The 21,268-nt window shown below is 36.0% G+C and overlaps 1 protein-coding gene across 2 annotated transcripts in view; it reads left to right on the top strand.

Moving 5' to 3' along the window:
- The window catches only part of atad2b (ATPase family AAA domain containing 2B), an 80,242-nt gene that overhangs the window by 33,146 nt on the left and 25,828 nt on the right, over window positions 1-21,268 (top strand). For both annotated transcript variants that reach the window (XM_079584639.1, XM_079584638.1), the window contains exons 23-24: window positions 3,699-3,821; window positions 5,773-5,892. In XM_079584639.1, coding sequence (XP_079440765.1) covers window positions 3,699-3,821; window positions 5,773-5,892 — 243 coding nt within the window. The remainder of the gene's footprint in view (window positions 1-3,698; window positions 3,822-5,772; window positions 5,893-21,268) is intronic.

The raw sequence follows: 21,268 nt of genomic DNA, 5'->3' as shown, positions 1-21,268 counted from the left end.
GGGGAATATGGGATTTAGGAGCTGTCAAAAGTCCATTTGTTAAGCATTACTCTCACAAGTGAAGCATGAACATTTCACTTAAAATCTGTTCCTTCACTATCTAGGTATTATTTTAGTTAATTCACTGTTGTGGTTTTTTGTTGTTGTTGTTGTTGTGTATCAATTCTGTTCTTGGAATTGCAGTGCAGATCCAAATAGAGTACGGAAACCTCCCTTTTATTAAAGAGAGTCTTGCAGTGGTTGTTTGAAAGTCAGATTCCTAGAAAATGTGCGCTTTGAAATCGTACCCCAGCTGAAGTTTCAAAATCACGTCTTGGTATGCAAGTTTTAAGGTTCTTCTAATTCAAATGATTTAATTCAGAGCTGCCCAATCCTGCCCCTGGACATCAGCCTCCCTGCTGAGTTTCCTTCCATCCCTGTTCTAAACCAACTACTTAAACTTTCAACACTGCATCCCACTTCACATAGATCATACTGAAAGTATGTACTTAGCTGGGGATGTCGAAGTACAGTATGTATTTTTGAGAATGTAGTAAAACATTGTGAATGCAAGTGTATGTATATTTAAATGTCTTTGTGTATTTATGTATACACACATATATTTAGACATATGTGACCCTGGATCACAAAACCAGTCACAAGTCGCACAGGTATATTTGTGGCTATTGCCAACAATACATTGTATGTGTCAAAATTATAGATTTTTCTTTAATGGCAAAAATCATTAGGATATTAAGTAAAGATCATGTTCCATGAAGATATTTAATAAATTTCCTACCGTGAATATATAAAACATTTATTTTTGTGAGTGAATGCAGCATAATCACGAACATAAATGGACAATTTTAAAGGAGATTTTTCTCAATGTTTAGATTTTTTTGCACCCTCAGATTCCAGATTTTCAAATAGTTGTATCTCGGCCTATCATTGTATCATATAAACCATACACCAATGGAAAGCTTATTTATTCAGCTTTCTCAATGTCAAATAATTTGACCCATGTGACTGATTTTGTGTCACATACTGTATGCAGTATATACATGTATAATTTCCCCCCTTGAAAACATGTTTCGGAAAATGTATCCAGTTTTACAGCATTGCCACTACAACAGTTACTTATGTGTTTTTAAAATGGTGCATCAAAATAGTTTCAAAATAAAATAGTTAAAAATAGTTTCACATCTTTAACCAATTTTACTTTTAAGATTACTAGGCGCCACTTGCTAAATTAAACATGCTGTGCGATGAGGTCATGTGACAACAGTGTATCCTAGCACTGTTTAAAATGTTTTTCATTAATCTGTTGATACCGGTATTTAATATTTTATTGTTTTTGTTTATTTGTTATTGTTGATAAAATGCAGTACTCTTGTAAATTGGTATGCTATTCCAAGCATAGCCTAAATTCTGTGGGACGGCAGATCTCCAGGAGCTGGATTGAGCATTTCTGATTCCATTTCTCTCAGGTCCATTTGTTTATTTGTCAATGTTGGCACTAGCAGTCTAAGATCTTTGAACAGTGCTTTGAAAGTCAAAATAAGTGTGTTTACGCTCTCTTCCTCTCAGCCTGCCTTTATATCCTTGACTGGAGTAAAGAGTGTCCTCTCACTCGCTCTAGATGGCTTAATTAGGCCCATCTTCCAATTAAGAGGCAAACTTTGCCAGATCCTGACCTCCAGCCTGTCCTGGAGTAATGAGGACTACCCAGTAGCGTGCTCTCTTTTCTCACACACACACTTTTCCTCCCTACATGTTTAAAAGCTGCTTGATTTAACGATAGAGAGAGAGGAAAGGGGATAGAATGCAAATGGTTGCTCTGAGAACTTTGAGAAAACACAGTAATCCCCGTTCTCACACCAGTGTGTTTTTGTAAACAGATGCTTTGATTGACTGCCCGTGGAGCGCTCCTGCCTCAGAAGTATTTTTCAGATTTTCGATATAAAAAAAAAAGCTGATGCTTGAGGTTCTCGGCTGAATCTCAGTCGATTACAGAGAGCCGTTGCCTGATTACAGCACCAATTTTTTATTATTATTATATTTTTATCTGCCTCTGAAGTTCTTTTCTTGTTGTTTCCAAAATCTGTTTATTAGGGGTCAAGCCCCAAAGGGGATAGTTTTCTTCTTATTATTTATTTTTTGTTAAATCTTTGTGTCTGGAAAAAATCTAGAGCACTGAAATGGTTGTAATGGGCAACGATTAATCGCGTTTAATCGCATCAAAAATAAAAGTTAGTGTTTAAATAATATATGTATGTATACTGTATATAATATATTTTTTTATATAAATACACCAACATGCATGTATATATTTAAGAAAAATGTGTTATTTATATATAAAATATTTATATATAATATAAATTATGTATAAATATATACATGCAAATAGATCTTAAATGTATACATGCATATGTGTGTATTTATACAAAATAATTATACACAGTACACATACATATATTATTTAAACACAAACTTTTATTTTGGAATCGCGATTAATCGTTTAACAGCCCTAGTTGTTGTGATATCTGTGATTAAAACCATTTTATTTCAGTCAGATGGTCAAAATAAAGAGATTGGAGTAGCTTTGCAGCAGGTCAAAGGGCGTTAACTGAAAATGTTTTGCTGCAACGGGTGCTCACAGTTTAAACCACTTTGTTGATTCAGAGTGGAAGAAATCTAGTCTCCTTATTCCCTGTGTGGTGCACTATGTGGCTTTCACTTTGTAGGGAACATTGAATGAATCGTTTGAAACGCGGCAACAGTATCAGTATAGACCACCATAGTTGGGTAAGACACCAAATTTAATTTAACGCAATTTGTCAATGGGGACCAAAAACTGTATGGTTACCAACATTCTTTAAAATATCTTTTATGTTCAGCTGAAGAAAGAAACTCACACAGGTCTGGAATAACGAGTAAATTATGAAAACAAATTTTTTTTTAACTATCCCTTTAAATATGGTGCTATCCTGATTAAAATCAGGATATATGTATATACTGTATGTAACCGAATATTTTAATGAATGCGGTAATGTAGGCTAGTTCGTTGTCACCACCTATTTCACATTTTGACTTATATTGTAGGCCTGTAATAATCCATTAATATCACCATTTTACCATTCTGCATTATATTCATTAATATCTTTGCTCCTATTGTTGGTTACTGCAGTTTTCATTTGCTTAAAGTTATACGTTTCCCAACATGACATTGTCAATGTATATGTATATGGGTGTTCATGTTGTCGGAATTCATCAACTCTTTTTAGAAAATAACTGCAGCAATGCCCCTTCAGATGTATTTAAGGATAGACTTTGATTTTTACTTAATAGTTTGTCCATACCCAGCAGGTTTCTGGATAAAATAATAATGATAATAATGAGTTCCCTTGACAATGCAGTCATGGAATTTACATTAAAAACTACTGTTATTCAAATTTGGAATAAATTATGCTGCTTATTTACACTGTGTTGATTATAATGGGTGAGCTTGTGTTCTGTTTTGTTGTAATTCTTCTTTTTTTCACGATTAGCTAATTGCAGTCGTTGTATTTGTAGTCTTGATTATTTATTCAACTAATTGTGCTGTTTTAAAACCCAGAAATCTTGCTTTCAGTCTTCAAGAGCATTGCTCTTTCTTCATCCACCCAAATGAATTTTTCATTGACTGTGGCCTTACCGTCTTACATTGTGCTTGCATACAGATAAAATCATCCGCCACAGGGCCTGCAGTCTGAAGGATACTGCACACGCCATGATCGCCTCTGAACTGGACCCTGAATTCGACCGCATGTGTGAGGAGATCAAGGAGTCCCGCAAGAAGAGAGGTGACGCAACACTTTCTTTAAGCTACTGTAGACTTTCAGTTCACACGTTGTGCACTATATTGGAAAACTGTCACAAATCAATCCTCGTCCAAAACACATGCACATGTTTTCTCCTTATTCTCCATGTAGTGCTGTATATAGCACCAAATATGTAACCAAAGTTTTAGATAAATGCGATGATGTAGACTAGTTTGTATTTTTATACACTTGTATTTTAGGTCTATAATAAGCCATGTAGAAAATGTTTTTATTTAATGCATTTGTTTATTTAATTCATTTCATTTTCTTTTATTTTTATTTCCTTTCCAGGTATTTTGTATGTATATATAAAAATAAATAAATAAATACATATAAATGTGTATATAAATATAGTATATATTGTTTGTTTTTAAGTATGTACAGTATATACTGTAAATACTTATTATTTATTTCTACATGGCTTATGTATGCAAATAAATAAACAAATTAATAAATGTATTTGAATAATTAATATACCAGTCCTTATGGTTACAGGGTATCATTTAGAATAATATGCAAATTGGGTTTCAGCCCTAGATTTTAGCATGCACGCCAGTACCTTGTTTAACACCCATCAGCACTAACATTTGTGTTAGGGGTTTAATTCTTAAAGGCACATAATGTTGCGCTGTTCATTTTAAAGAAAAAAGGCAACATTTTCCAGGAAAAAAGATTACTGTAGTTCACATTAAAGGCTGTTGCGAGAGTTTTGGCGACGAGCTCCCCCACCACCCTTTAATCACCAGGGGGTTTTCTCTCAGAATGATTTAGCTCAGGTTCCTGTAATTCGTTCATTTTGTGTCTGCTGTAACGAAAATCTCACACGGACCCCCTCCGAGCCGCCCCTCGGTTCCTTTTCATTTTGCACCGGTTCAGTGTTGAGCGATTACGGTGGGGTAAAAAATGACCTGCTCTAGAGAAGTGCTGTTGAATATTTTATATGGTGCAGTGGAGAAGTTATGGGTAATCGGTATTGTGGTGTTCAAGTTTTAAGTTGGGCTGCATCTGAATTAAAAACCACCATGAAATGGCTTGACAAGGGCAGTTTTCTATGTTGATATATTTCCTTTAAAAACAAGAAATTGGGAGAAAATATATATCATTTTATATATATATATATATATAAGGCATAAACCTTTAATTTCCTTTAAAGCTATTGACATGATTTACTACTATTGCCAATTAGATGTAGGTGGTACTAGGAGGCGGGGCATTATCAATCTAGTGTGCATTTGATTGGACAAGATGAGTGAGTGCAGGATGAGTCATCAATATTTTTTATTCCGTTTTCCCAGAGACTAAAATCATTTTCTTAAGTGAAGTTTTGTCATGTATTAGAAGTACTAGCAAATAGATTACCCTTAAAGCTAACAGACAGTCTAAAAGCCACAAACCCTTATTTAATGGGGTCTCTACAGTGTGATAAAGCCCCCCTACCAAGTCTTTTTGATTTTCTGTATGTATGTATAAATCTTTTTTTTTTTCTTTTTCTTTTTTTTTTAGCTTTTGGCAGGTGAAATTGTATTCCTTATAACATGATTTTGATCACCTTGCGAAGGACCATCTTTCTAAAATTTCCTCTGAAGGCAGCCATATATTTTTATGTGTAAAGACACATTGATACTGTCAAGGAAAAATAGTGGGATACTATATATATTCAGCAAAATGCCAAGTTAAATAATGGGCTTTTATATTGTTTTGTGCTGTAAGCCAATATTTTTCACAATTAGAGTACTGTTTAAAAAATTGCTTTTCGCAATAAATATAATTTCCTTGCACTAGAAAATTACGACACAGTAAAAACCTTTTCACAGTGTATAAATTACAAGGAAACTTATTAGTTTTTACATCTTTCTTAGCAAGCATATTGTCAGAAATTTTTCCAGTTCAGTTTGGGTCTCCATGATAACTTGTGTTTTTTTGGCTCTCCCAGCCTTTCAGACCACACCGCAGCCGCCAATCACTCCAAGCACCGTGGCAACCAGGAAGCCTGTGGGAGAGGAGGCGGGATTAAGCAGTCCTCAGTGTGATGGAGTGGACAAGCACTGCAGCAGTGAGTACATGCAGAACACAACCGCCAACAACAGAGATTGTCAAGGTCTCTGCTCTCTGTGTGGCAGCTCTTAGGCTAGACTATTTCCAGGTGATCGAACAAGCTGTACTTTGGCTCGGTGCGCTGCAACGAGCCTTGCGTGGTCCGACACTTCTGCTAACAGCTCTGCCTGTGAAAGGAGTTTTCACAAGGGACGGTGTGATTGTGCGACGGGAACTCTGCCGTCAAACCGCTGGTTGTCTTTAACCTCAATCAGAAGGTGAATAAGGGGTCACTGGTGCAGAAGTCTGTTGGTGCTTGTAGCCCCCATGTCACTTAAAACAGTTGTTATAATAGATTGTTGAAAGTAGAGCTGGATGGTAAAGTAGGAGGAGGTACACTAAAATCAAGCCCCATCCCCTGTTTTTTCTGAAACAATATTCTGTTTTACTCTGAAATATGGTACAATACTTTAAAATACTTATTTGCTTATTTACTTTAAAATATGAATGTGAACAATTTCAATAAAAAAAAGTTTTTTGACACGAGATAATCAATACAGTATTGTGAGGGGAAATTTATTTTCATTTATTTATTTATTTTTAAAACTTGTTTGATGAAACTTGAAGATTGTTTTAATAAATGTAAAATAATTTGAATATTAATTAATTGTATATTATTTAATGAATGATAATTTTTTTTTTTTTTTTTTTGCTATGATTACCAATACAGTATTGTGACTGAGGGGAATTAAATTAATTATTTATTAAATTAAATTGTTTATTTATTTATTAATGGAACTCGGTTGATACAAACCAAAAAATAAGATACCGGTAATTTTAATGTATGTAAATATTAATCAATTCATTTATTGATTTATTTAGCTGAATTTCCTGCAAAATATTTATATTATAAAACATATTTAGTGTGCTATTCAATTCCTTTTACAATGTCAATCCATCCATCCATCACTAATTGAATGATTTGAGATTCCTCTGTTGTTGTCTCATTGTTTATCAAACTCTAATGGATTTGCTTACAGATATGACTCATTTTTGTGAGTGCCATTTGCAATCTTATCAGTCTTACAAAAACATTTGCATACCTGAATGAAAGCGAATCCCTCTCCAATTGTTTTTGTGCTTCAATGTCAAATATAAGATACTTTATTGCCTTAATGCAGCTTGTTTGTTTCCACGTTGGCTTTCCACTTTTATAAGTTAATTTAACAGTTTTGGCATCTGTCTGAAGCGCTGCTCTAGAAACACAGCACAAAAGCTTATTGTTCAGTTTTTTTCTGTCTAATCAATGTTTAGCTATTACTTTCTTAAGTGATTGATTTAGAATTACTCAGAAGAAAAATCCTTTGACTTTGTAAACAATCTCTCATTACGCCCAACATGGTTCCCATGGTCATTAAAACAACCTTCGAAAGTTTGTTTTTCCGGGAAAGAAAGTCATTGAAACTTAGAATCATAGAAAGTCATTGAAAAGTAATTGTAGTTTCTGTAGTCTACATAATTTGTTCTGCTTCACAGTTAGAAACCATCTCTTAGACTAGAAACCACTCTTTGTGAGTGCCGTCTATGAAATGTTTGAAAAAGTCTTGAAAATAATAGAAATGCATTGTTCAGAACTCAGAAACTGTGGGAACTCTGCCGCCTTAGTAATTCTTTAGCATCATGGTGCCGACTTTTGCATGAGCAAGCACCAATTTTTCTTTTTAAATATATATTTTTTTACCAGTGTTGTGCTTGTCAAAAACAGGCTAAGAGAATAATCCATCTCATAGCGTTTTCAGACAACGCACCACGCATCCAGTCACTGCTGTCCTGTAGTTCCTCTGCTATTGATATGCACGGGAGTGAATCAGCCAGGATTTATGCAGGTGTTGCGACCGTAACGCTGCAGGATCTCCCAGAGCAGAACTTTCCCCAGCATCAGAGCATTGCCCTCTGGTTGCACTCCCTCACCGCCTCGGTAGCACCAGCCAGGCTCGGCAGATGGAGAGGGATGCTGGGAACGCTCAGGAGCCATGAGGGTCAGAAAGTACTATCGGCACCTACTCGGGGGCGAGGCGCGCTGGTGGATCTGTGCAGCAGCTGGGAACGTGTTTTATCACATTCATCTCACATCTCTGCTTCAGAAAGGCTTTTAGCTGTGCCTCAAAAAGGTTTTTTGTGGAGGAGTGGCTTGTTTAAACCTATCATGCGGCCATGTTGCCAGATTGAGCTGTAATGGCGTGAATTGCTGTGAGCCGCCATTACCACCCCTGGCGCGATAAGCAAGTCGGTTCTCGCAGCTTTTGCCAGCGTGGACTCATTAGATTGCAGATAAATCGTCGGATGGCAGTCGTGGGATGCTTCCACATGCACTTTGGGAGATTAATTAGCAACTATCTCAGATATAGTGGATCTGATGGACATTTCGACTAGTATAAGCTTGCTACAGAAAGGAAAGGATCAGTCATGGGTTGTTTATTTTTAGATTTGTGCTTTTGAGTGATAATCTTTTATTCAGGAATCAACCCAGACTTGATGTTATTATAGATATCTGGATCATGATGCGAATCTCAATATTGTGATTAATTGTTTGAGTTTGGGTTCAGTTTATTAGAAATGATTGTGCATTGTCAAGTGAGTACCGTTTAAAAGTTTGAGGTCAGTATACTTAAAAAAAAAGAAAAAAAGAAATGAATACTTGTATTCTCCATTCATTTCAAACAAATGTTATTTTAAACTTTTAATTTATCAAAGAATCCTGAAAAGAAAATGTCATAGTTTTCAACATTGATAATAATAAGAAATGTTACTTTAGCAGCATTTTAGAATGATTTCTGCAGGATCATGTGACACTTAAGACTGGAGTGATGATGTTGAAAATTCAGCTTTCGCCATCACAGGAATAATTAAACTTTACTTAAACAATAAATAGAAAATTGTTATTTTAAATTGTAATAATATATATATATATATATATATATTTTTTTTTTTTACTTTTTACCTACCCTAAACTTTCAAAACGTTTATCTAGTTATACACATTTAAAGTAGTTCACTGGTTTAAAAATTCTCTGTCCTAATTTGTGTCCTGCGCTTCCTCGTCTTGCCACAAGATGTCGTATGTCTCTCTGATTATCTTACAGTCTCTGTCTAGAAGCGTACAGTACAACAGCACAAGGGGAAAGAAACACACAGAATGATTACATCTTTGAGAGATGAGAAGGTGGCTGTTAGGTGCAATAAACACCTCAGGATAAGATGGGCGCGCTTCTGTCTGTCTGTGTTATATTTCTTGCTCGTGAACACGAGGTGAGTGAGCACAAGCTCAAGCTTTCAGCTTTCAGCTCCTAAGAGGTTGTTAAGGATTTCATCTACCTTCCATCTGTTTTGCCCAACAACAAATACTAATTTGAGGAAAGGAATCCTTAAATTAGCCTTATCCCCCAAGTGATTAGTTTTATCTTTGATGTTGTCAAAAAAAGCCATTAGTAGTGGTTTTTTTCCTTCTCTTTTTATCTGGCTTAATGGCATTTACTGATTTCGGGCTCAGTTGACAAGTTAATCTGAAAAGAAAATTGATCCAAGGATCTTCAGGTTTTTTTTTTTTGTGAGTTATTCTTAAATTCTGACTCCTCAAACTAATGCTTGCTAATTGATTTGGACAAAGTTTTGTCTCTTTGTCCTTGAATCAGAGTGAATTGGCTGCAACAGAAATGCCTGTTTAACATCGTGTCCACTTCCAATCTTCTACATGTTCATGACAAGGTCTACATGATGCTTGGGGCTTCTGGGTATTTGTGAGAAGATACTGTATTGAAGTCAGCATATTCCAGGTCTCATGAAGTCATGTCTGAGTCATATTTCACCTCATTGTCAAAAGAAAAAAGTATTAAATTATATTCTGTATAGAGACTGTAATTTTTTTTCTTCTTCTAATTTTCATTATTCTCAATGACTATTCTTATTAAAATCAAAACAAATAATAACTTGCCATGCTTGAATAATTTACTAGTTAGATATAACTACTAGTGTATATTTATATATAAATATTCTTTATAACAATAGGGAATTTTGGGGTCAAATACACTAGCAAGATCCTGAAAATCAGTTTTCTATTTTTCATATCATCTTCAAGTCATGCAATAACTTTGTAGGAGGAACCGTCCTAATAATCTTCATCTCCGCAAAGGGCTGAGTGCCAGATGATTAAGTCAGAAAGTTTGTCAACTAAATCATCTGATTTGTGATCAAGTAATTTACTCTGGTTTTGTGAACTGAATCAAACTATTTATTAGTGGTGTAATGGTACTCATATTCATACAGAAATCTTTTGGTTCGGTGCACGTGCGGAACATAATGTCAAACTCAGAGCTCCCCCCCCCCCCCCTGGGATGGGATAATGTTGTTTATATCGGTATACTTTGATGTTGAAAACACATATGAAAAATGATAAAGGACATAAGCCAATTTGCCAGATACTGTAAGTGCACGATCCAAATCTTAAACATGAGACGTGCTTTAATGAAATATGGCCCGTACATGTTCTTGACAGACTTTTGCGAGATAACACCTTGTGGTAATACTGTGTGCTCTTGTGAAACTAGATGTCCTATATTTAAAATAATTGAATTTGTAGGCGTAAATGTTAGTACCCAAAGCAATATGACAGGAGAGATGACAAATGAACCATCAGATTCAGAAGCCTCAGCAGTCTTGTACCAACAATGAAGATCACAGACGCGAACAAAGAGCGACGTGTTTCCGCTGTGGTCCGCTATTGTCCCGGTGATGAGTCAGCCGCCCAGCACAAACTCATGGAGACGGCAAAACTAAGCAGTTCTATTATCAAGGTCTTTTATGGGATGGCAGAAGGGATATTTAATCCCTGAGGCCGTCCAGAGCTGCTCGCTTTTCTTGCTTATCCTCACTGTTATCTGATGCCGAAGGTTGTGAACCGTTGCCCATGCTCTAAATCAGTGACTTTCAACTGGTTTTGCTTCAGGACCCAGATTTTTCTTTCAACATCAATTGGTGACACAAGGTTTCTTTTTCGTACAAGTAAACACCAAAATGTATTAATATTACCATTAACTGCATAAACCCAACAACATGCAAAAATATGTGTGTGTGTGTATATATATATATATGTATACACACACACGACATAAACTGTCGTGTTTATATGTTTGACACACACATACACACACACACACACATACACATACACATACTAACACATATATATGTATACACACACACGACATAAACTGTCGTGTTTATATGTCTGACACACATACATGTGTGTATATATATATACACACACACACACACACACACACTCATATATATATATATATGTATACACAGTACACACACACACATATATATATATATATATATGTTCACACACACACACACACAACATAAACTGTCGTGTTTATATGTCTGACACACACATACATGTGTGTATGTATATACACACACACACACACACACACACACACACACACACACACACACACACACACACACATAAAGAGTATATGCAACAATTTTGATTTTCTAAATCTTTTTTTAGAAATGTTTCTACAGCCAATAATTCACCATACATAACACGTCACATTTAATGTATTCTGGGTCTTTTACTTCTTGAAGAGTTTTTTGGAATGTGAAAGATGCAACACAACCTGTTCATGTTGGATAGCCTTTGAACATATGGGAAGATATGGGAAGTGTTTTCTCAGTTTATATGGAGGTGAATTTTGGTAAAGCTCAAACATATGGAAAACACGTTTTATGCAGACTAACAGTGAAATCCATAGCACATTCAGTAAGGGGGACCGCAGTCCTCCAGATGCTCTCCTGAGCTGGAGAAGGTGAAAGTATAGGTGTTATCCTGTCATGCGACTTTGTGTCCTAGTCAGAATTTTGCCCTCACTTGGAACTTTGACAAAGCCTAAGTGTTGTACTTGTCATGAATATATGTAGTGTTCAAAAGCAAGACATCTTTTTCTGTCTTGTTTTTCTGACATGTTTCATTTTCCTTTTTCCACCATACCCTGAACTGCACAATCTGGACTTTGGTGTCTATTCAAACAGATGGTTTTGAAAAGAAAGTCTTTTTAGCTTGGCAACGGTTCAGTGAGAATTGTAGAAGCTTCACTGTTGAACATACTGAACATTTGATACTGGCAGGGAGTCATTTTTTAAAGTTCAGACTCAGAGCAGATGTAAAAGTAATACCGCAATGGTTTCTAGTTCTTGGTCTTTAACTTTTGCAGACGTCTCGTTCTCCCGTTTGCTTTCAGATATTTATTTATGAAAATAAATAATGCTCTCAGGTTACGAAATGAGCACTGATGTTTTGTACACGATCTATTTCATTAAATAGTGCATTAAATAATGCTTATTACTTATTATTTTAAATATTATAGGTATTATTAATATAATAAGCCATGAGAGAGGCAGAATATTTTTTTTTTTAACCCTGATAAAACCCATGGATTCACTTATGGAGAAGTGTTGTTTAATCATACTGAATAAGAAAAGCATTTATGATGACATTAAACGCTGGCATTATGCTCCGCTGGTAAATACATAGAGGTGCTTGAATCCTAATGGTCAAGTATGTAGTAAACCAACACAAAGGTTGCAGATTGAGTCTACAGTGGGACTGCAGTAGTAACTGGACTCTTGTAGTCACTGTGGAATAACGGTGCCCGCGAGTAAAGCACTTAACCCCAGATTGCTCCAGCGGGACTGGCCCTGCAATTAGTGCGCTGGAAGTCGCTTTGCAGTGTTTGCTAAATGGCAAGCAACTAATTTGTGCCCAAGGCTGCGTTTAACTTCCCTCGTAGAAAATCATTGCTGGGGATAAAATGTGAAATGGCATTTTATATTAAACTGTCGTTGTCTTGTGCACAAATCGTGTTTGCTGTATTGAATGAAGGAGCATTTGCATTTCATCGGTTGCACAAGGATTTACGAGTTTTATCAAGTTTCACTTCGGGAGAAGTCTGGATGGAAGTTTTAAGTACTCTTGAGATCCTACAAATGTGGATTATTTTTCAACAGGGGAAGTACAAACAATTTCAAAGCAATTGTTGTAGTTTAATAATATTCTTAACTTTTTTAAATTGTATCTCTGTATTTTTTTTAGCCCCTTGAATGATAAAATGTTGAAATGGTTTGGCTGAATTTCTCTCACCCAAGCACCCAAACCTAGTGATGGGGAGACGACTCCAAAAGAGTGGATTCCTCGACTCTGAATAGTCCAGCACAGAAATCGACTCTTGTTGTCGACTCTGTTGCTTTGTCTGAAATGATTCACTTGTTCACTGATTCTCTAATCCCTATGTAGTGCAAGGCAGTTGAGTGCACTGTGTTAGCAAGAAGTGAACGAAATTTAGCGAGACATTCAGACACTGACGTATTAGTCCGTGCGTGAGCTGGAACTGTTGCCGAAACAACTTCGTCATTTTATCCTGCATGTAGTTTACTTTAGAAATAAATAACAATCATAGTAACTTATACATAGCTTTTTGCCATCTTTATAGAGTAATTGATGTTATATTAATGCAATAAATATAAAAAAATGTTCATGTTAAACTAATTTGATCATTAAACTCGCATCAAGAAAAAATACATCAATAAGTGCATATTATTATATGTATTATATTTAACTTTAACTCTCTTTATTTAACCGTTATAATGAAAAGTTAATTAAAGAATACATTACCTTATTTCTCACTTATTTAAGTCTGACATAATATTCAACCATGTCTGTTTCTTGTGACTTCTACTTCTGTAAAATTAGGTGTTGGCAACAGTTGGGTAACAACATTGATATGCTACTGAAGGTAGGCTAATCATAATCATCTCAAATTTTGTACTAATTTGGACAAAAGTGTGTTGGTTTAATAAGGGGAATTTAAGGCTTTGTCAGGATTTTTTTAAAAATAAATTTAGTGTGTAAATAACGACTGCAATCTTGTATTATTCCTGACCCTGTATTGATGTCAAGGAAATTAAGTAGATGAGTCGACTCCGAAAATCCTGGAATCGAACATCCCACCCAAACCTTTTAACTTTTTCTCTCTAATAAACTGATAAAACTAGTTAAATTGCTGCTTGTAACTTTTGATTTAATTAGAATTATGATTAATTTGGTATTTGTGCAGCTGCTGTACAAAATACTGTCATAACCTTCATGCAACGAGTATTTTAGAGTAATAACAAGGATCAGAAATGTAATTCATTCAGATTTTATTAGATACCACCAAACTAGTGTGAACGAGTGCTGAATAGTTACTGTTATTGCTGTTTATATCAGTTATCTGCCTAAATGGCCTAATATAGCACAATCATTTATAAAAGAGTGATCTGTGTGAACTCGCATTCCACAGCTGGCGCCTTTTCACCGTACAGTAATCAAACATTTGAATCTTGAAGGAAAGTTAATTTGCCACACACAGACTCTGTATCATGACACTTAAACCTTTGCAAAGATTAAATGATCTGTCCATGTTGCTTTCTGTTTATGCAGTAAAAAATCGATCAAATATGTCAGTGCTTCAGACTCTATTATCTGGAAATATAGTGAGATCTAAGACAGGAATTCATGTTTGTGATATGTAGCATCCATTTTGTTTGACTCCTTTAATCAAACGTCTGTCTGGTCATTTCCAAAAACGCATTAAAACTCAAGATTGTGTTTTGCAAATTTCCCTTTTGATCTTTAGTAGATGAGCAATTTAAAGCTGAAAATCGAAAATTGCAGAGCTACGTCAGGGAGCCATCTGATGAATTATGAAATTGTATTAATCTGTCAGGATGATATTGATCCAACTAGGCAACTTGCCACAATCGTTAAACCACAAATAACTTTTGTTGACGCCCTTTAGAGTCGTAGATATGATCATTGGTGCTATTTAAAGTCAGCCGAGGCTTCATCGTGCTGATCTACTGCGGTTTCTGTGCAAATAACTGGTTTATCATTTAGAGTTAAGTATACTGTTGCCATTTCTCTCATGCACTGGCTAATTCATTTAGATAAGCAATTTAATGAGCTCAACAAAAAAAACGATCCCAGTACAAAGACAACATTTAGTTTAAGCAACTCTTCTTTTGATTTGTGTTGCAGCCTATGGCCTGAATAATACATACCTTATATTGCGTTGGGGCTCCCCGCTTTGTCCAGGGAAATCTTGCCGGCCCCAAATTGCGCATGGAAGAGGTTCTGTGCTCTCCTTTAGAGTTGAGTTTCTTTCCCTAATATGAGCACTAATTGACTTAATTATGGAGATGGGGTGTCTCAAAGTAAAAGACTTCAGTATTCAGGGCCCTAGAATGATCATTTCAAGCTCCCAGGTTCATACCTGGAATTCATCCAAATGATTCACTCAGTTTTGAAACTTTACTTTACATTTTGTGAAGTATTTCATGTTATTAAAAATAAGTTTATTATATTTATGAATATTTTTTTGCAGCCTAGCTTCAAAATTTCATGTGAATTGCTGCAATATTTGGAACTGTGTTTAATAAATGTTGACGAGTTGAATACTTACAGTATTTACCCCACTGTATCTGTGTGTGTGTGTGTGTGTGTGTATATATATATATATATATATATATATATATGTATATGTACGGGTATATTGTAGACATATCAAGTCTTTTAGACAGAAGCTGGGATGAATTTATTATTTCTTTTGTATTACAAGTGCTACTGTACCTTCAAGATTGAATGTGCAGTTTCTGGAACAATGCCTTTTTGACTAACCAATTATTGAACTAGTTATTTTCAAGACAAGGACATAACAAATGTTTGAAGAATGGCTTTTTCTTGTGCATTGTGGGTATTTTTTGTAACAACAGCAGGCTGTTATTTGAGCTAAGAGTGTTCCAGAGTGAAGCGGGAATAGATGTACTTTAGTACCTTTCAGGCTGTGTTTTGGGGAAGAATGAACCATTGCGTCGTTTTCAGGAGTTCTTTGTCATGGATGAGTGTCTGTAGATTGTAGTGAAATGTTAGGCTGTGTGTGAAGGACACTACAATTCTTGAAGGAAAGTTAAAAGTTCAAGTGCGGTCAGTTGAGATGATGTCTTGTGTGGACAATTTTCTTTTCTTCAGTTGGACCTTAAGTGAGGACAAAAAAAAAAAGTATCTCATGAATCATGGAATGTATATATAAAGATTTCTACAGCAGTTTGTTCTGGTTCTCGAATCTGATTGGCTGAGAGCCTTTTCCAGGCATACAATATTCTACTAGTGTCACCACGGGAACCGTTTCAACATTTGTATCACAGAACAATGGCCAAGATCAAGAATTTCTGTTAAATAATACATTAAATTTTAGTTTGTTTTTAACCAAACTCTATCGTATACCCTCAGAACACTTGGAATATATGGCACGTGTCGCATAGGATTATTCTGTGATACTTTCGCGTCTTTAAAAACAAAAAAGCTTGATCTGGTCGATATTCACTGCCATCATTCGGACGAGCAGAAGTAGGACTTTTTTATTTATTTATTCTTTTGTGGTCTATAAAACAAAAAAGGTCATACGACATTAGAATAACAGCAGGGTGAGTAAATGATGACTTAATTTTAATTTCAGGATGAACTATCCCTTTAAGCATTTAATAACCTTGGATCTCTAGGTTAATGTTAAATTATTAATAATAATTTTTTTAATGTCAATTCATGTTTTTGCTAATACATTAATGTTGTTAATTTATGCAATTTGAAATGTTAAAAATGTTTTAGTATATGTAGAAATTATCTCTTACCAAGATGATTAAATGTTATAAAAGCATTTTATGTTATTTAGTGTTTAACATGTAGAAGCTTATTGTAGTGGTTCTTTAATTTCCATCAACTATTTTTTATGTCACATGTCATGCAGTCCTAGCATACTGTATGGATCCCTTGTGTTCATCATAAATGTTCACAAAGATTAAAGTTCAAAACATCTTTTCTAGTGAATTCAATGGGCAAACCGATGCATGTGCCATTTTGGTGTATGATGACACGGCAATGCCATTGCACCTCAGTCATTTTGTACAGCATCATGTCGAGAGTAAACATATGATATACACATACACATATCCTGTATGGTTTAGGTTGTGCATTATTTTTTCATTATAAATAATAGATGCCATGGGATTGCTGCAATGTTAAGCTTTTTCCTTTTTAATGTCTCTCGCTAGCCTTCAGTCTTATTGGCCTCTTTTTGTACACGGGGAGATGATCATGTAAGTTCTTATTGCTGGAGATTAGTTTGCCCTCTGTAATGACACATAGAAGTTCCTCTGCCTCACTCTAGGGGTTAGGGGACTTCATGAATACAGGGTGTAATGCACTCATTATCTTTATGAAAACACATTTGTGCATTAGATATGAGAGACAGCCAGGTTTCTTTCGTACACTAATGCCATGTCATTATTACATAAAGAAATTTCTCGTCCCAAAAAAAAAGCACATTTATTGCAGTCTTTTGTGACCACTTGTAATTGCTATTTTCGTTGCGTGTTCTGCCACCTTGTTAGTAGATCTAGTTTCTCTTGGCAAATTAGGTTTTGACTCAGTGGGTTTTATTTTCTGATAGAAGTAACATCACATTTAATGATTAAATATGCCCATATCCTGCCTCTTGATTAGCCCAAATGCAAAAATGGGTCCACATATGGTGACAAATAACTGTTGCAAATTTTTTTTTAAATTTGGTTAAGCTTTAATGTGTCTGGAGTTTATTGTAGTAGGGCTGCACGACATTGGAAAAAAACTACATTACGATATATATTGCGTTATAAAAAAATAATTTCACCAGATGATTTTAATAGCTCTATTTGAAAAGAATGAATCATTCTAATATTATTAGGTGATTTTGTAGGGAAGGACATCTGCATAGAAATGAGTAAATAAATTACAAGCGTAGATAAATACAATTGAAGAAAGATACAGTCGAAATAAGCAGTGCTTTGTTTTTCATGTAAATCTAACAAATCGGGTACATAAATTGAATAATCAAATGTAAAATACCAGTCCTCACTGTAAAATATAACTAATATAATTAATTAATACAATTTGTATTAATTAATTAATTACAGGACAGGATAAATAATCATTGCAAGTGGCAAATTTAATTAGTGAATATTTTAGTAGTTTTTTTTTTTGGTTTACTGAGGTTAAAGATAAAGGCTACTAGTACATATTTAATGTACATTTAACTTAGACTTGTAGCATTTATCTTTAACCTTTAGATTTTGTAAACCCTTTTAATTGTAATGAATTCGATTTAGTTTTTTCTGCAATTAGATCTTCTAATAAATTAGATTTTAATATAATAAATCAAGCCCTATAATAACGGTGGATATTTTCACTCTCCCTAAATGATGATTTTCAGTTTGATATCATGAAAACAGTCTGCAAGTCTGTATCAAGTTATTTATTGAGTCCGATGGTGGTTGTTCATCTCAGTGCAGGAAAACATGCACCTCTCAGCTGACCTTTGATTGATTCATCCACGCTGAATCATTTAGACTGCTACACTGAACATTTCACCTGTTCTTCTTTATTAAATCAGTCATTTGTCATTTCCTGTAGGAGGCTGAGACAAAAACGCTCTTTAAAAGAGTGTTGGATCTGACCTCGCGCGAATGCGAAGGTTTTGATGTTTAATTCATTCATCCCACCTATAAAAATTTCAGCTCCAACTGAAATCCTTACCAGCGGATCTGATCTGTTGACATTCATCTGAGGTGAAGCGACAGAGGTTCTGCTCACCGTTTGAGTCCTTTGTCAGTTTTACGGCCCAAAATAACGCAAGTCCCTGTTGGGCGTAATCGCATCTGACCGTGCTTTAGCTCCTGAGTAAAGTCGAGCTTTTGAACTGCCAATTTCTCATATCTGCCGTCGAGGGTATGTTCAACCGTCCTGGTGTCCGACTCCTCGCCATTACCTGTAGTTTCTTCTGTCATATTGGTTTTGTTTATCTTCACTTTCTGTGGATTTCTTTCTCTAAAGAGTAGGATAAATGATTCAAAGCCTCATCATTCAGACCAGACGCTGTGTCTCTCTCCTTCTATGTTCTCATTCCCTGGGCTTCAGGTAATCACAATCCCAGCTTGGGCTCTGTAGACGACGTGCCCGGTCTATCATGCGGTTCTACATAAACCTCACCGTGGAATCTAAGCATTCGGCGCAGCGGTTGGTGATGAACCCCAGCAGGCCAGCCAAGTGATTACGACATATCTGAAGTTGAAACTCTATCGCCAAAGGACTTCATTCCCACTTTCTCTCCCTTTTTTTTGCCTTTTAACAGTAGATCTGATCTGAGTAGAAGTGGCTTCCTTCCTTATCAGCAGAAGAGCATTTTCCATGAGTGCCAAAGTCCAATAAATAAACACTTTTCCTGGTAGGCCACTAGCCAACTCTTATGTCAAAAGAAAGTGATCATTAAAGATTGAGCAGGGGACCAGCTATAGAGTGCAACAATCGGGATCTGACATTAAAAATCCAATTCATTTTCTCCATAAGGGAATTGATTTGTAATCATAACCTATACACTTTTAGAAACAGACTTGCTGTATACCATGGTGTTTGCTTTTGTTGAAGCTATCAGTCCATCTCTCTACATTCCCTAAACCCTATGGGAAGAATGAATGGGAACCAAGGCCATTGAACAAGTGGATGGCCACTGTTGCATGCTATAGGCTTTACGAAATCTGAAAAGCATCCACCGAGTGCTGCTTTTTCCACACCGTTTGGCTTGGCAGGCGCCACCCTGATAAGGCGCCAAAAAGCTCCCACATCATTTTGACTCTTGTCCAGTTCTGAGGGATGGACTGACCTTTGCTGTCATGACACCAATGCTTGCTGGACCTTCAGGCTAAGCAGGCTGCCTGCTATAGCATGGGTGATCTCATTTCCTGCTCAAGGCCAGTGACTCATCCACTAGCGTAGCCGATAGCGGTTTCATCATTAAGAGATGCATCTCTTCTTTGTAAAGTGGTTTGAAGCTGTACCTATTTTTGACTGGTCTATATTTCAAAGCTGTCACAACATGTATTGAAACCATCAAACTTGCATATCCACATATAGTGCATATCCATGGGCATTTAATGGAAAACTACTCCTGCAACGCTGGTGGCATGTTAGCATGCTCACAGTGCAGATGAATTACCCCTGACATGCCCGTGTGTTCCTCCTTGCAGTGGGCAAAGGAAGCTTTTGACTGATCTACTTCATTTCCACAGGCGTAGACTGAATCATTGATCGATCCGCAGGCCTCATTAAGCACCTGCACTGCATGACAAAGGCCAGAGTGACTAACTGTGTCCTCTCACAAGTGTGACCCTGACCATCTCTCTCTCTCTCTCTCTTTCTCATTCTCACGTCGTCTTCTCTAACCTCTTGATTTCTCACCAGACTGCTAGAGGATGACATATTCTGCGAATAGGATTTTTTAAATAAAACATTTGCTTTGTTCTAAAACTTAGTGTGCTTTTAATGTGTCTACTGTATATAGACAGCACAATTCTAAGGCAGCATCCTAAATAAAGTGAGAAAGTAGGCCTTTTATTATATATTGCATATTATATTGAATGCAAAATGAAAAAAAAGAATTTTTTTCCCCCTTGTTTTAGCAATGGATTTATTTTTAGGTATGTACTATACAATGGTTCGTGCTCCATATAACACTTGCTAATTATAAAATGATTCATACTAAGATTTTCCTGTCGTATTTTGATGATTCGCAAGCCCTAACCACTGGGTCACACTTGCCTTTTTGTCAGTGTTTTACTTTAACGTTTAGAGGCAGTAATTGAAATCAATAACTTTGTTTAGCAATATAATTTTCCTCAGACAGGTTTGTACAGGCAAATAGCAGACAAATGGATGTCCATGGATGAATAATAGCCCTAGGCAAACTCCGACTCGCCTTATCCAGCCGTGTCCTGGCAGGTGTGTTGGACTGTGAGCGTGAGCTGTTCTGCAGTATGAAGCTCAGCCGTGTGGTGGCTCTCCTTCGTTCTCCTCTGTTGAGCTCATTTACCTCAGATCCGATTCACATGGCTTTCTCTTGCTCGCTATTAAACGTTTAATAACATTCACAGCGTGGCCCACCTATACATCTATGCAGGAATTTCAAGTAACTCTAGGAATTAGTGTCATTGTAAGGCCACATGTTTCACAATGAACTATTGGAATAATGAGCTGCTCCAGAGGAAGAATGGACCTGCCTGGATTTAAAGAACCTTTTGCAGCATTGCATTTTATTCCCAGAAGTCTACTTATTATATTAGTCAAGGTTATTGCAGAAAAAATCTATCCACATCTTGTCCAATACTCTGCAGGGGGGTGCTAAATCACTAGGTGCATCCCAATTTCTA

The sequence above is a fragment of the Phoxinus phoxinus genome (assembly GCF_949152265.1).
Source record: "Phoxinus phoxinus genome assembly, chromosome: 16".
NCBI lineage: Eukaryota > Metazoa > Chordata > Actinopteri > Cypriniformes > Leuciscidae > Phoxinus > Phoxinus phoxinus.
The sequence above is the reverse complement of the archived record's forward strand: the minus strand, read 5'-3'. Positions and strand labels throughout refer to the sequence as shown.